Source organism: Pteropus medius, unplaced genomic scaffold (assembly GCF_902729225.1).
Source record: "Pteropus medius unplaced genomic scaffold, Ma_sr-lr_union100, whole genome shotgun sequence".
NCBI lineage: Eukaryota > Metazoa > Chordata > Mammalia > Chiroptera > Pteropodidae > Pteropus > Pteropus medius.
The window spans coordinates 5819351-5836399 of NW_024350325.1; the positions used below are offsets into that span (position 1 = coordinate 5819351).

General features: G+C 35.9%; 1 protein-coding gene across 3 annotated transcripts in view; it reads right to left on the minus strand.

The window, feature by feature from the left end:
- Positions 1-424: 424 nt before the first annotated feature.
- The window catches only part of HTR2A (5-hydroxytryptamine receptor 2A), a 64962-nt gene continuing 48337 nt past the window's right edge, over positions 425-17049 (minus strand). For all 3 annotated transcript variants that reach the window (XM_039839344.1, XM_039839343.1, XM_039839345.1), the window contains one exon: positions 425-4037. In XM_039839344.1, coding sequence (XP_039695278.1) covers positions 3235-4037 — 803 coding nt within the window. In that variant the 3' untranslated portion in view covers positions 425-3234. The remainder of the gene's footprint in view (positions 4038-17049) is intronic.

The window sequence follows — 17049 nt, forward strand, 5'->3', positions numbered from 1 at the left end:
GCATGTGCGTGCGAATGCTCTATCCATGTCTTGGGGTACACCCGTACAAATGTATCCACAGGTACCTGTGTGCATGTGTTGGGGGTACTGCAGCAGCTGATTCTCTATGTTCCTAGGCTATGTGGAACCAGACATAGTGATTCAGCATGGAGCATTTGTTGTTGCAGATAACTAAAAAATGGATCATGACCATAAATCTAACTCAACCAGGTGGGTCCCTAGCTCTGTGACTGAGCTCCAGAAGCACAAGGCTTTGTGCTCTCGAAGTATCTCGATGATACCTGGAGTTCCTAGTCTGGAAGGTTTTGGGCAACTCTCTTTAGTAGACACAGCTATGGACTTAAAATCGCATTTATTTTTGGTATATTTTATTTACAATTATTCATTCTTTCTTGAAATATTTTAAAATAGTCTTGATAAAATAATTACATAAAACAATCTTCACTTTTTGTTACATATGGCACAGAATAATTTTACACTTCTTAAATATGTTTCATTGATACACAACTAGCAGGAGCACCCTTTGCCAAAAGCAGTACAGTACCTTAGTTCCATTCGGTTACGGTAGCACTCTAAAAAATGACCATGAGATGGCGCTGTGGCCAAGAGATTATGTTTTAAAATGCGTTTTCCCTAATTATGGCATTTAAACCCTTTCTTTAAATATAGAAGAATCTACTATTCAACTTAGAGTAGAGATAGGTTGGTTACTCTATTTTAATAGTACTGAGTAGGACTGAGTTCTTTTATTACAGATCCATAAATCATTCAAGGACTGTGTTTCGCTGGGGTGAAGGGTACATTTAAAAAGCCTCAGTAGTCAGAAAGTCCCCAGACTAAACAAAGGTCCCGAAGATACCATTTTAATTAAGACCATTCAATTATATATAAGGACTATTGTTTTCATAACTCTCATAGACTTATGTTAAAGTCTTCCCATAAAATCAGATCAACTTCCAGTTCATTTAAAGAAGTGATAGTTCTGTTACATTTTAATCTGCTTTGACAGCAATAGAAGGTCATAGAAACATTAGAACATGAATTCACATTTAAATCAATATGATACAAACATGCACACATGTATATATTGAGTGTCTTCATAAATGGCTCTTGCTTTTCTTCCATATAAATATATAAATATTGAATAAAGTGCATGGGAACATGTCTGTACATGTATACAGATACATGTTTGTAATATACACTTGAATAGATACTTATGGAGAGAAAAACATACACGTTTGTAATATATATGTAGTCAAAGACATTTATCAGGCAGCATTTATATTTATTCTGATCAAGATTGAGTGTATGGGCAGAATCTGTAATCTTTTTCTCTAATATATAATGAGATGTGCAGAGTTATAAACTAAGGCAAAATACATTACAGCAGAGACTTTTAAATATTTTTATTTTTATCAGTTAGTATGGTATAATCATTAAAGTAGTTCAGATCAAATTCAGCCTTGATAGTAGTGGCTTACAATAAATTCTAGCTTTGAAATAAACACTTTTCAATATATCTATAGGGATATAATTAGGATAGCCCTAATGCATTTCCAAATTACATAGTGACACCTCCCATGTTCTTTAGTTTTTGAATCTATAATTTTATTCAAATGGCTTATAGCAAAAAATTATTTCTCATTCAATAGAAATTCTCTAGAATTGTAATCACATATCTAATATCTATTCCAGTAAGAATGTGCAGTTTAATCTAGAGTAATATCATTTATTATCTTTTTTGTTAACAAACTTTTCTACAAAACATTATATTACTGCTTTTTTAAAATTAGGGAGCCCAGTATAAGTGGATAATAAATGAGTTAGTTTTTAGGGAAGTAGAACAAAACTTTGCTCAAAACTTTGGTAGTCATAAGTTGGGTCCAGGTTGAAGTGCGTATTTCTAAACCAATTGCACATCTTGATCTCAAGTGATATTTCCTACCTTCTGTATTTGGTTGGTATTAACTGGCAACCAGTCAAGAAACTTACTGAGAAAACTACACTCAGAGTTGAAACAAATCAGTGAATGAACCAGGTAAAAAAGAAATAAATTGATTGTCAAAATAAATTTGTAAATATTTTTGACAAGGACCATTCTAATTAGGTCATTTTCTTTAAAGGCAAAGATATCATTTTAACTATTTTTATGTCCTTAGTACCTAGGACATTTCTTCACAGATAGTACATGTTCGGTAGATGATTGTGGAATCGAAGCTGAACCATTTCAGTAAATAATATTAATTGATTGCTCTGAAAGCATCAATTTACTGATGGTGCCCAGAGGAAAGTCGCCTCCATTTTACAGAGATGTCCTAAGACTCTATTGCTGTCAGTAGCCAAAAACCTGAGTTTATTTCTCAATCCTGACACAGTTACATCAATACTGCTTACTGCTCAAAGGAGCACATGCACGATGCAGCCATAAAGAGCAGGTTATCAAATGCCTCTATGGTGCTGTTTACGAAAAGCAATTTCTAGAAACGTATTTGGTAATGTTAAATTATCCTTTCGATAGTGTAGCTAGTAGAACAAACACTAAACGAGACCACATTGGAAATTTAGAATAAAGCACATGTAGTAGAAGAGAAAGCAGCAATAGCTACAAAATAACATTTAAAATCTTTTTCACTTCTGAGAATTAACCTGAAATGCAGCAAATGCCAGCAGCTTTGTGAATATTTCACAATGGCATCTATGAAAAAGCAGAAATGAAAAAGTTGTCAAGTATTTCATTCAATTATCTTAGACTTTATAACACTGTACTTAGTGTCTTTTTGTTGTTGTTCAGAATAAGAGGCCATTCATAGTCAACCAATTTTTCACTATTTTTAGCTATTTTTATTTACAGCAATAGGTAACCAACTCATGCCATCAATTAACAACATAGTAGCAAGGTTTCCACTTGACAATAGAAGTTAATTTAGATTTATTTATGGCCTCATTATAATTATATGATAAAAGCTAATTATTTTAAAGATATCATTTACAATGTTAAAAATAAGTATCATAAAGCTCACAGCTGAAATGCTGCCAGAGCATTTTTGAAGTGCACATTTTGTGGCATTTAACCCTGCTTTTCACTGACAGAATAAAGTGAGGCATCTAGATATTATTGTTGGTTCCACTAGATTGGCCTAATTTTTTCCAGTCTCCCTATTATCTTTTCATTTTTTCCAGAGACGTGAAAACTCGCTCAGTGTGCCCTCTGTGGTTGCCATGGCAACCAGTCTATCACACACAGCTAACCTTTTCATTTACTGTGTTGATAATATTGTCTATAGGAGCATCTTCTGAATTTTGTTTTCCTAGCGCAACCATAGTGCAGTCATTATCTGTCATCTTGGCATCTTTCTGTGAATTCTTTTTCTGTCCTTTTTGGAGTTGACTAGACTTGTAGGCCAGGGATGGGATAGTGTTCACTAAAATTAACTGCAATGGTTTTTTATTTTCCTTGTACTGACACTGAATATACCGTGAAAAGGCTGACCTATAGGTCTTGTTGAACAGTGTGTACACTAGGGGGTTGACTGCTGAGGAGAGGTAACCGATCCAAACGAACACATTGAGCAGGGCTCCGATGATATCCTCATTGCAGGACTCTTTGCAGATGACGGCCATTATGTTCGTGATGAAGAAGGGGCACCACATCACCACAAACAGAAAGAAGACAATGCCCAGCACCTTGCAAGCTTTTTGCTCATTGCTGATGGACTGCATAGTCCTCCTGCCGTAGGATCCTGGCTCCCTGTGGATGGACCGCTGGAAGAGCTTTTCTGAAGACAGGGAACTCTGAGGGAGGAAGCTGAAAGAAGCTAATTTGGCCCGTGTGCCAAGATCACTCACACACAAATTAGCTTCTTTCTGGAGTGACTTGATAGTTAAAAAGTAGGTGATCACCATGATGGTTAAAGGAATGAAAAAAGACACGAAAGAGCCGATCAGGACAAAGTTATCATCAGCAAGTAAGCAACTTCCTTCCTTAAAGACCTTGGAATCATCCTGTAGTCCAAAGACTGGTATTGGCATGGATATACCTGGAGTTGGACAAAAAAATGAAACTTGATTATTAAGGAATTGAGTATATGAAGGCAAAAGCATTGCTACATAATGGTGGCCATACAAAGGATTTTATGACTACATCGATTAAAAGCTTAACATATACTTTAAATGACAATTTAAAATTCCCTTGAACTTAAAATTCTCTTGAACTTACTTTATATCAGAATTGTTTAATAGCTTAACATACACTTTCCAGGAGAATTTAAAATTCTCTTGGACTTACCGATATTATATAGTTGTAAGATATTATATGTAATATAATATGAAATTATAATATTTATTTCTAACTTATAGTTGTACATTAATTATAATAAATACTACTAAATAATACATATTAATTCTAACATATATTAACTATACATAATATAATACATAATTCCTTACACTTATATGTTATATTGCCCTGTATAATCCTTTACTTATAAAGAAGAACAATAAATCTAGCTTTAATTTTTCATGGTATATTTTCTGATTATAACATTATACTTATAAATTGAAGAAAATACACAAAGACAAAGAAACAAAAATAAAAATGACCAATAATGCCACCACCCAGAGGTAATTGCCAACAACAATGCAACGCTGTTTATTTTAGATAAACATACACACACACATCGTGCACACACTTTATAAAATTACAAACAATATATATATTTTTAGAAAATTTGAAAAATACAAAAAGGTAACAATGAATAAAGATAAATGATATGTATTTTTGCCAGCCAGGGGTAACCATAATTTATATTTTGTGTAGTTTCTTCTTCCATTTATGTGCATGTATAAGTATATATGTATATGCAGTATTTTATGTGCAGTTTTAGACCTTCTCATTTCATTTAACATTAAATTATGAAAACTGCACATATTTTAAAGTATTTTTTAAAAATATAATTTTCTAATATGGATTTAAAGTAACTTTAAGCAATTTTGATTCTTTTTAAAAAGGTTTTATCATGGAAAAATTCTAATATATGGTAAAGCAAAACAAAACAAAATCTAGCACAACAAACCCATTACCCAAATTCAACAATGATCAACTCAAGGACAATTCTGTTTTATCCACATGTCTACCTGCTGCAAGCCCTTTCATTTTATTTCAAAACAAATCCCAGACATTACATAATTCAATCTCTAAATATTTTATTATATATTATAGATATTATTATTTATTATATATTAAACATATTATTATATATGCTACACACTCTTAAAAACCTCATAGTGTCACAATACCATTCCTAAATAGAAACTTAATATTTCCTTAATATAATTAAAGATAAAGTCTGTCTTCAAATTTCTAATTGTCTCCAAAAGGTCATTATATATTTTTAGTAGTAGAGCATTCATAAGAGTAGATTACAAAATATTAAGCAGCCACAGACTTTTCTTGAAAAATACAAGAGTTAGGTACAGAATGAGACAATACATGGGAAGATGAGCCCATGGTCAGTTGCTTCATCGCTCACATTTAGGGAATCTGTAAATCTCCCTCAGGCACGGGGCTTAGGCAGAGAAAGCAGCAGAGTAAGTGAAGGCAGCACTTGGCCTCTAATTATGCTAATTTCTCCTCCATGATGCAGGACCTTATTTAAGGGAGACTTAACTGGCCACCACCACCCTTTTACAGTTTTGGAGGAGTGGGAGAATCTTCCTCTGGTCTAGGAAAGGCCAAGGCAATCATGTGATTGTCATAAAAGAAGAATCAGGGTGATGGAGAAGAAGAGGAAATACGAATCAAATACTCTGTATAACTTAGTGTAAGGTTGCTTCTTTCACAAAAGAGTAGATGCCACAGGGGCACCTGAGAGAAAGTCAGAACAAACTTCCTAATTCCTGCCCAGGTTTTCAGCTCCCTCAGAACTGTGAAACAGGGAGTGTCACTGATTCTGACAGCCCTTTAGAGGCTAATAAGTGGTCACAATCCGGCCAATAACACAGGTTCATTTCAGAGGTGGGGGCTACTGCTTGCTTAACTTTTGGAAAAGCTTCCTTTGAGGATCTATAGTCTGACTTGCGCATTCTCAGAACAGAGCTCAGCTCCATCAGACCATGAACCTGACTGTCCTAACCTCACATTACCTCACTGGCCGTCCTTGCCAGGAGGGGACATTAGCTTGAGTTAAAGTAATGCTTAACACGAATCTTTCTCAGTAATATTTTCCATTGTCTTCATAGTTTTTGTCAATTGTCTACACAAGGCCATCTTGGGAGGTGTAGATAAATGACAACAGAACAGTTCTAAAGGACACTTAGTGTGGTTAATGACTGTTCATTTCCTTCATTCCACTCTGACCCTGGCCTGTTGGAAACATTCTGTGGGCCAAGAAGAGATGAAAGAACTATGGCTCCATGAGGAACATCTTCTGAGACCTTTGATACTCACGAGTTTTGTTTAGCCTTTAGAAAACTCTTGATCGTAAAAGTTAATGCAAGGTTTCTAAACAGAGTGTTTTGTATTCCAAGTGTTTGAACATGTATCTGTGAAAAGTGTTTCCTCTATTTATGTATAAGATCTTTGTTTGACAGCATAGTTGCTCATTGATTAGAAGGGATGCTTTGGAGTGAGACAGACCTGGATTTGAGTCTTGGCCTTGGCTCTGTGCTCCTGGGTTGATTACTTCATCCCCGTAGGCCTCAGTCCCTCATTTATAATACAAGGCTGGCACCCACATGCCCCTATGGATGTGGTGAGGATAAAATGAATCAAACATGTGGTGTACCTAGGACAGTGCTTAGTCCAGAATAAATGTTCTCCCAATGGTAGATAAATATGAGAGTATCTTTCTTGGCAGAATTATTTGGATTGAATACATTAACTTGATTTTTCCTCTAATTTTGTTCTATTTTACTTCATTTGTATATACTAGACTTTAATATATAAAAAAATCTTTAAAACATAATATATAATAGATCTTAAACTAAAAGAAGTTAAAAAACATTTTGGCTATTGGCTATTAGTTAATAATGATGTAATTACTAGCTTCTGTCAAAGTGACAAAGAGACTCAATTAATTTTAATTTCGTACAGCTAAAACTGTTGATTGCTTTTCTAATGTGATGAATTACAGCCATTACTATTAGTCATGACACACATAAACAAAATATCAACTGTCCAAAACAAGGTATATTATTTTATTATTAAACTCTTGGGTGTGCACTTTCCTGATTAATACAAAGGGAGTCTCCATCTTGAGACCCTTTTGCCCTATTTATTTGTGATCTGATGATTCATGTAAGTGGAAATTCTCAATAAATGAGAATATAGGATTACCTAAAACACCAAATTCTTCAATCATTTGGAATTCAGATGAGTGAGTGTTCTTGTTTGGGGAGAACGAACACACACACACACACACACACACACACACACACCCCTCTAGAATGGTTCAACTTCTGTGATCAGGGAGGGAAAGGGCTGATGGACCCATCTCACTGAAGCAGAGATTTCCCCGTCTTAGCTGCCTGAGAAGAAGAGCCACTTGAAAGTGGATGTGGCAAGAGGGCACAGGCAGGCTGTCTAGAAGAGGGACCTTGACTTGGAGGGGGAGAATCAACTAATTAGGTCTTTAAATGGCCCATTCCTCTTTACCTATAACAAAAACATCCTTCTTTTTTAGTGCCTCACTCATAGTAGAGGTCAGCAAGGGTTTGTGACAGTTAAAGCAATACTCTATAAAAGGGGGGAAAGAATTTTACATTAAAGAACTAGAACACTTGGATAGGCTTTGTGAGTACAATAAGCAGTTCCAAAACACGCTCTTACCAAGAGAGATGACGATGCTGGCTGTTATCCAAGGCTGTGGTCACAGCCATATCCAGTGCATTAATTTTCTGGCTGCTTTGTTTGATAATAGCTGCTTTTGGAGACCTGACATCTCCTCTCACTTGAAATTTCTGCATATAAAGCATTTTCCTTCATGAACAAACAGAAAGTAGCTTGAACTACGTGACTTTGCATTTTGTTTTTTGTATTTTTCTGAGGAGTGGAAAACGGCAATCAAAATTCAATATCTGTATTGAACTCTTCATGCATATTTTTACTTCTTTTCATTAAAGCTCAGACAATGAAATGAATGGGAAACATTGACACCCAGAAAAACACAGGCTTTGGCTGGTGTCTTTCTTTTAGGGGGTCTCTGCTTATTCTTTGCACATAAATTTTGCATCTCTGGTTAACATTTGACTGCACAGTCTGGGTATATGATCTTAACTCTGAAGTACTGGCTGTGAAAGATGAGCTTTATTTTTAATCCTAGATTTTTAGACTTTAATATCTTGGAACCGAAGATACTTCTGAGACTGTTTCCTTGGTATATAAGAAGGTCACTTTACTATGTAGCGATCCTCTGGTAGGGACAGTGGGAGTCCCCATGGCCTCAGGTCTTGTAGGAGGGGAAAAGAAAGAAATACTTCAGGGCTCTTGTGAAAAAGAGTGAATTTTGGTTCATAGGCTTCATTTTCTCTGGAACTACTACCTTTCCTTTGCATTTTAACTCATGCTGAATTTTTTCAAATTGTAAGAATGATTTATTAGCAGTTTGACAGAAAGTGCCACGAGTGAATACTGCAGAAGATTCATCATACTGCAGGGAGAGAGATTGAATATGTAGGGTGACTGGGACTGGGACTCACTATCCTTCTAATATAGACTGTAAAGCTCAGGTGTTATTAAATTCCTCATAATCTATGGTTCGCTGACAAAACAGATGTACATGAAAGTGAGAGCTACTTAAACATGTCAGTTACCCAAGAAATTTTGTTTCTTCTTAGATTAATTCTGAATATCTAATAATAAATCATATTTTTTTCAAAATACTTTCACATACATGCAATTATTCTCAATTGACTTTTTTTTTTTTTTACAAAATTGTACAATATTACCCACACTACACTAAGAGCAGATAAAAATTTTACTTTACAGAAAAACTGAAACCTAGCAAGCTTAAATGATTTATTTAGAATCGCACAGCAATTTGGGGCTGAAATCAAGACTCAGTCTTAGATTTCTCAATTCTTATGGATGATTTTTACCTGCTTATTTGTTTGTTTTATGATAATTACAAAAGTTTATGAATTTATCAGATGTCCTAAGACTAGTTTTAGGAAGAAGGTGATAATTTGAAAATCTGCAAAATTTGCATATATGTACATTGTTTTTGAGAAAGCTAGAGCTTTCATTAGATTATCAGAAAAGTTTCTGCTCGCAAGGTGGGTATTAGCACTGAATTTTATCAATGTCCTACACACAGAGCACAAACACTCCTGATGATTCTCTCTATACCTTGATACTTTCTTCTTTCATCCTTTAATCTCAAAGTCTAAATTTTCTCTAGTGAGACATTGTTATTTGAGGGCAGACAGATATTTAAAAACTAAAATCCTTATAATGAATACCTCATTTCTTTTTTATATAGTGGTTATTCTCAACTTTGGCTGCATATTAGAATTACCTAGGGAGCTTTTAAAAATTACATTGCTTGGGTTCCATTCCCAGGGGTTCTGCTATTAGTACTTTAAAAATACTAATGCTCAGACCCCACATGGACATTGTTATTAAAACAAAGGAGCACCCGCTTGATCCTAATACACAACCACTGCTGAGAATCTGGAGTGTGTAGGGTTAAAAGTGTAGTATAAATGTGTTTATGTTGAAATAAAACTAAATCAAGTAAAGTTTTACAGCTCTGCCTTTTGCCTTGTTAAATAAATTTATTAATATCCCACAGTAAAGCGAAGCAGAGAATTGATGGAGAGAGAAAGAAACCTGCTCTCTATTCCTCCCCAAACTCAAACATGAGTTATCTGGAAATAAACAATGTGTGTGGGGCTATTGTGTTAAGCCATAAATTCTTGTTTCAATTCTTTGACTGTTATGGCTAAATCTCCAAGAAGATTTTAAACCTTGTGTTCTGCCCTAGACAATATACGACACTTGGAAGAACTGTTCAGTCTTCCTGAAGGATAAGCAGTTGTGTAGCGTGTAAGCTTGTAGCTTAGTTGCCCCTGTCGTTGCTTCCTAGAAAGGCGGTCTCTTGCTCTTCTGACTTTCACTCTGACTTTTCCTTTTTGTTTCATAGCCCAGAAGTTGTGCTTTTTATATGATAACCTTGAACTGGAAAATAAAGAGACTGAATTGATGTGTTGGACTTGGATTGTCAGCCATCACTGCCACATCTGGAAGCCTATCCACATGTTTCATCCCAGGGCAGACTGACTTCTGTCTACCACCTTTTTCCCTGACAACACACTACAAAACCCAAATAGAAACTGAATGATATAATGTAATTCAAAAAAGTTATCAGAGCTCCAAGTAATAGAGTCACAAGTAATAGAGCAACTTTTCAAATTCTTAAATTCAACTTGTTATCCATTGCCTCCGCTTTTTTTAATAAGCAGAATTATGCTATCCATGAACAATGGAACGTGCTCATGAGCAAAGGTTTATTTACAAAAAAAAATTCATCTCTGTTCCATGTTATTAATCTCATCTTTAAAGTATTATATCCTTTCTTCCATTTGTTTTAAGGGGACAGATTTTGGAGTCATTCTTTCTGAAAGCTTTGAGAATGAATATTACATATGACATCTCATTTCAGAGACTCTGATATAGATGATGTGTATAAAACAGTTATGGTGTCTGGAAAATTAGCTTGTAGCAGGTGCCCACATAATCCAGGCCTACAGGTAGTCATTTCTCCTTCCTCCAGCCTCTCTTACACAGCTTCCTAAAGTATCACATAAATCACGTTATGTCATGAAACATTACATTGTCCCTAATGCTTGAGTTATTATCAACTACTGGGTGCTCCCTACAAAGTTTTGTGATCTAGTCTTAATGTGATTATTCAACTTTCTCAATTTTTGACGTAGTCATGCAATATTCTCTCTTCTTTGTGTTATGCCTTGAACTATTCAGAAGATATACATATAACTTGATTTTCAGCTAATCGTATAGTGCGATCTGAGAAACTCCCAAGATTTGCCTGCTCCCACATGCATCTTTTCTCAGTGGCTTGCTTGGTACACAGCAATATCCTACTGTTAGAGTGAGAGGTCCTATTTTATGTATCTATAATACCTGGGAGGGTTAACTATTAATCCTTGCTCAGGGTGCAGTGGCGCAGAGATGGGCAACAGGGGAGGTCCTGAAGGCACAGGTCTTGGAAAGGAAAGTTGTCATAGGAGGGGAGACACAGAGAGTATCTCAGGTCAGAGAGAGATGTGGTGTCTGTGGCATGTTGGGTTGTTCCCGAGAGCTCTCAGCACCATGGTGGAAGGTATGCTATATATAGTAACTGGGAGGTGCAGACTCATGTTTCCATTTTGCTGTAAAACAGTTCTGATGCCTTCTCCCTCCTTAAAATGCTCTACCAATCAGTGGTGACTCTAGATTTCTCTGTAGCAGGGCCGCGGGGTTGCAGCCGGTTGGGTGTGGGAGAGAAAGGCAACCTGTTTTGTGGCTACATTTGTATAGGAAGCGTTCTGCTTTTACTTTGACTGTATGATTATTTGGGGTTGGTTTGTGGGGGGCTGCAGATTATGTTCCCAAACCATATCCTGCATTTCTTTTTTTTTTTTAATTAAATTTATTGGGGTAACATTGGTTAATACGATGATATAATTTTCAGGTGCACATTATAATTTGACATCTGTATATTTTATTGTGTGTTTACCACCCAAAGTCCAGTTTCCTTCAGCTACCATACATTTCTTTTAAGACATATCTCATAACATCTTTCTTTCAAGACACAACTTGTATGAAGCCTTCTCTAAATTATTTCTCTATAATAAGAACTCTTTCCTTACTCTATATTTCTTTCCCGTCTTCCTAAATAATTTATGCAGTGCTAATTCACACTTCTAAAATCTTAATTTTTTTCTAGAAATGTCATTTCACCGATGAGATTATAGCTCATCAATAGTAGGGATATCATTTTCTTTACTTCTTGTAAGCCACTTCAGTTTCTCATGCAGCTCTGCTTATACCAGGGACTTAGCAAGTGCTTATGGGATTGGTGAGTAAATGAATGAGGAAAACAAAGATAGGGAATTATAATAAATGTGAGTTATAATAAACTTTATAAACACAATTCGAATTTACTGAAATACTTCATAACATTTCTCTTCACTTTTTTTTTCTGGAAAAACACAGTAAATGAAGCTACCAATTAGCCTCGTAGGGCAGAAAGAAGGAAAACAAATATTTATGTGATACTTAATTTGTATACTCTTCTGAGAGAACTACATACAGAAATAACCAGCACATGAGCTGACCCTCTTAACAGCTAAAAATCACAAGGGAGAAGATTGCTATAAAACACAGTGCCTGTGTAGGAATCAGGAGACCTGGGTTTATTTCTGTCTGTTCTGACTCATATCCTGAATCTTGGGCTGTTAATTTTCTTAAAGCTCTTCTTCAAGTTAACTAAACAAATATATATGAGGAAACTAGAGCATGACATAGTGGGGAAAGCACATAATAGGGCATCACAAGACACAGGTTTGTGTCCTGAGTCTGTCAAACACTAGCTGGTTGACCTTATGTCACTTCATTTTAAAGTCTTCTTCTATAAGGTGGAGATAAAAAGAGGCCTTCTCTAATTTACATATAGGGCTTTGGTGAGAAAACAGTGAGGCAATGTATTTGAATTATTTTGTAAATGTTTAAGATGAAAGTGATTATAATTTACTAAGCATGATGCTAGACTACGTGGGTACTGCAAAAGACCTTAGATATCTTCATGAAGCCTAAGATTTCGTAGGGAAAACAAAATATAGTAAGAGAGTAGCACAGGATAGAATGGGATCAAGAGGCAAAATAGGTTACCATGGATAAACACTCCTACATGATGTCAGAATGTGATGCTTATTGTGGGTTAGTGTCTCTGAGAAAGAGTCGTGCAGGAGACAAAGTTGCTGACCTGGGTCTTGTGGGTGAATCGAACCTGGACAAGGGTCTGGGCCAAAGGCAAAGAGACAGGATCACTGTACATCTGGGGTCATAGTGCACCTGGCCTTGCTGGGGCTGAGTTCTGCGTGTTTGGCATTCAACTATGAACTCGAGCAAGCACACATGCTGCTTATCAGAGGCATCAAGCTGATCCTCCCCAGTGACAGCAATCAATTTTAGTCACTCACCCATTAATCAAATATTAATTGAACATGCAATGAACTAGATACATTAGGAATTCAAGAGGAAGAGGTGCTTGAGTCTATAATGCCTGCTTTACAATCCAAGACTTTTCGATGTCTTTCATGGACTCATCAATCCAAAATGAGACTAGAGCGGATGAAGGTGCAGAGATATAAGCAGGAAAATTAAGTTTAGCACTGGAATCAAATTGTTAAGAATAATGCAATCAAGGTAAATCTGTATCTACCCTGGATTTTTTTAAGACAGCTCTAATGCAGGATAGTAGTTCTCAAACATTTTGGTCTCAAGACTCTTTTACACATTTAAAAATTATTGAGGACTCCAAAGAGTCTTTGTTTTTGTGGGTTATACCTAAAAATATTTGTTATATTAGACATGAAAACTATGCACACTAAACATAATTTATTGATTCATTTAAAAAGAAAAGTAATAGGCTCAATACATATTAATATAAATATTTTTATGAAAAATAATTATATTTTCCAGAGAAAATTTAATAGTGAGAAAGAGTGGCATTGTTTTACAGTTTTGAAAACCTCTTATGCCTTAATAAAAGACAGTTGGATTCATCTGTATGCTTCTGCTTCAGTCTGTTGTTTACATTATACACCATGTATCCTCTGTAAATGAAAAGTCCACTATACCTTCATAAAATGATGAAAGAGAACAGGGTGAACATCTTATTTTTCCCTGGCTTTATTGAGATATTGACATATAACTTTGTGATAGTTTAAGGTGTACAATATGATGACCGATATCCACATACACTGCAACATGTTTGCTGCAATAAGCTTAATTAACACATTCTTCACCTCACATCATTGCCATTTTTTGTTGTTATGGTGAGAACATTAATACCTCTACACTAATAGCAACTTCCAAGTATATAATAGAGTATCGTTAACTATAGTCATCGCACTGTACCTTAGATCCCTGGAACTTATTCATCTTATAACTGAGAATTTGTACCCTATGACCAACATTTCCCCACTTCCTCCATCCTTCAGTGCCTGACAACCATGATTTGACTCTATGTTTAATGTTTTTAGATGCTGCATGTAAGTGAGATCATACAGTATTTGTCTTTGATTATTTCACCTAGCATAATGCCATCCAGGTCCATCCTTATTGTTACAAATGGCAGGGTTTCTTTCTTTTTTTAATGGCTAAATAATATCACATTGTGTATATATATTACATCTTCTTTATCAATGGACACTTAGTTTGTTTCCACGTCTTGGCAATTGTGGATAATGCTAAATGAACATGGGAAAGCAAATATCTCTTTGAGATAGTGATTTAATTTCCTTTGGATATTATTATTCTTATAAAAATAGTATTGACCTCCTAGAAGGTCCTGAAAGCATCCTAGATATTCTGGAACACATTTTGAAAGCCACTGATACAGGAGAAAAAGCCATTAGCTTAGAGTCAGAAAACCCAGGTTTGGAGCCCCTATGATCTTAAGCAAGCCACTTAATCCCTTTTATTAAGAATACATCCCTCTGATCTTTTTTCTATAAAATTAGGATTCTTTAATATAATCCCTTTAAAAAGATTATCATGAAGAGTATAAATGAGAATTGCTATACCATTGATAGTAAATATACACTTGACCCATGAACAATGCCTGTGCAGCTGAAAATTCACATATAATTTAATGGGAACTGCACATATGCAGATCTCCAACCACCTGTTGAGCCTTGAATAATGTAGGTTTGAACTGTGTGGGTCAATTGAATTGAACGGGTCAATTGAAAAAAATTTGCCTGTAAGGAAACCCTCCTCGTTCAAACCCCCGTTGTTTAAGGGTCAACTGTAGTATTGTCTAGCAGATAGAAATCATAGAGAAGAATGTTTGACAGCTTCTCTTAATGTGCTGAGTCCTTTATTTTGTCTAAAAATCCTTGCTCTAGCTGAAACTTTCGATATCCCTTGTTTGTCTTTAACAGAAATGAAAATCAGCTTGCTATCATCCTTACAGTTTAGCTTCAAAATCTGTGCCTTGCTTGCTTCCTTTACACAGAGGTCTGTTAATGTGGAAACAGTTTATCAATCAACACAGAGGACTTGCAGAGCAAGACCATCTCCTAAAACGGCCGATAATGACTTCCTCAGCTCTGTCATTTTCCATAACTAAGTAGCAAATGTTGAAAATTTAATGATATCTTCTGTGGATGGTTACCCTTAAGTCAACTGTCAGAAGTACTGAATAGTGGTTGTGCAATGTGATAATGCTTTAGAAAATACATTAGGATTCACAGAGCAAAAATAAAAGAGAGATTTCCACTGAGCACTTCCTCTGTGGGAACAAGAGTGGCCTTATAAAATCTGGGTCTTCTCTTTCAGGTGTTGGGGTTCATAGAAATTAGTATGAATGGCTTTCTCCCAAGGCAGCTCCCAATGAAAGGTTCTCAAAGATGGGTTTGCCATTGCTTGTATTATCACAGTTTGTTGGTTTTAGACAATAGGAGTTAATTTGGGCTGATTTAGCAGAAAATGAGTTTAATAAAATGATATTGAGTAGTTTAAAGAATTTTTGAGGGCTGGGCTCCAGGCTAAATTTTCTGGAGTAAAACTGCATTGCAGACTTGTTCAGATGAGAAGACTTTTTGCTGTTTTTCTTGTCCATTGAGCACCAGAGGGAAAAACAACAGAAGCTTTTGTCATTTCTATACCAGAGACTCAGTTATGGAACCACTGGAAGCCTGATGCCTCAGCCATCTCAATGCGGGCAAAAAGGAGGTGCTTGTACATCTTTTGTTCACTTTGCTCTTTTTTTATATCGCAGTTTGCCAGGGTGCTGCTCTTTGGTGAAACCTAGGCTATGCGCCAAAGCTCTAGCTATAAGGAATTTGAGAATTTGAGTTCTGCCTCTTGAGAATTTCCCCAAATATAGAAAGCCTAGTTGAAAGAGATGGGCAACTACAGATATGACAGGCACCCATTTCACTTGACCTACGTATGGCGTGATTTGCAGCTGTTGTAATTGGGTTGGGCTGGGGAAATGCCTCTTCCAAAGATGGCAATGCTAGAGTTTCTGGCCTCTTCTTATTTTCCTCTTTTTCTTGTTATTGTACTCTTTTTCTGTTATCCCTGTAGCTAGCATATATTCAAGTATTTAATACTTAAAAATGAATTAATCTGGAAGTTACATATCAATAGCTGTGAACTCAAATGTTTATGAGGATAGTAGTAATTTAACTGAGTTATGTAGTGGGCTATAAAATAGGGAGAGTGGTGCTTGGTCTAAGGACAATCAGATTCAATTAAAAAACACACACTGTGCCAACCAAATAAAACATATCTGTGGGCTAGACAGAGGTTTGGAGTTTTAAATAAATTTTTCTTAGTGGTTCTTCTTTATTCATATCTCTTATAGGCTTCTCATCTTGGCCTTGCTCTTGGGGTCACTGTCCCTGTACTGATAAACTGACACTATTTCTACCACAAGGCTCAAATATGTTTTTGTTTTGGTTCCTAAGTTCTATGATCAAGAATGATCTTTCTCAGCTTCGTTTCAGATATATTTCCCATGGACTCATATCAATACTGTTGTCACATAGATGGGTAAGCTCTGGTTCTGACATTGCCTCTGGAGGAGGGGGACACGGGAAGTCCCTAACTAATCACTCCCTTTTCTAACCTGAGCTAAACTTCTGTATTTCCCTCTTGTCTTAGCCACTCCCTCTTGAGATGCTAGGATTTTAGAAGCTTTTGTACAGTTCCACCTTCCATTTCTTTCATCGCCTGTCAGTCTAGTTGGCCCAGACTTCCACACTTCACACCCAGTTTAGGAAAGCCTGAGATAAAGAGCTTTGGGTTTTGATTTC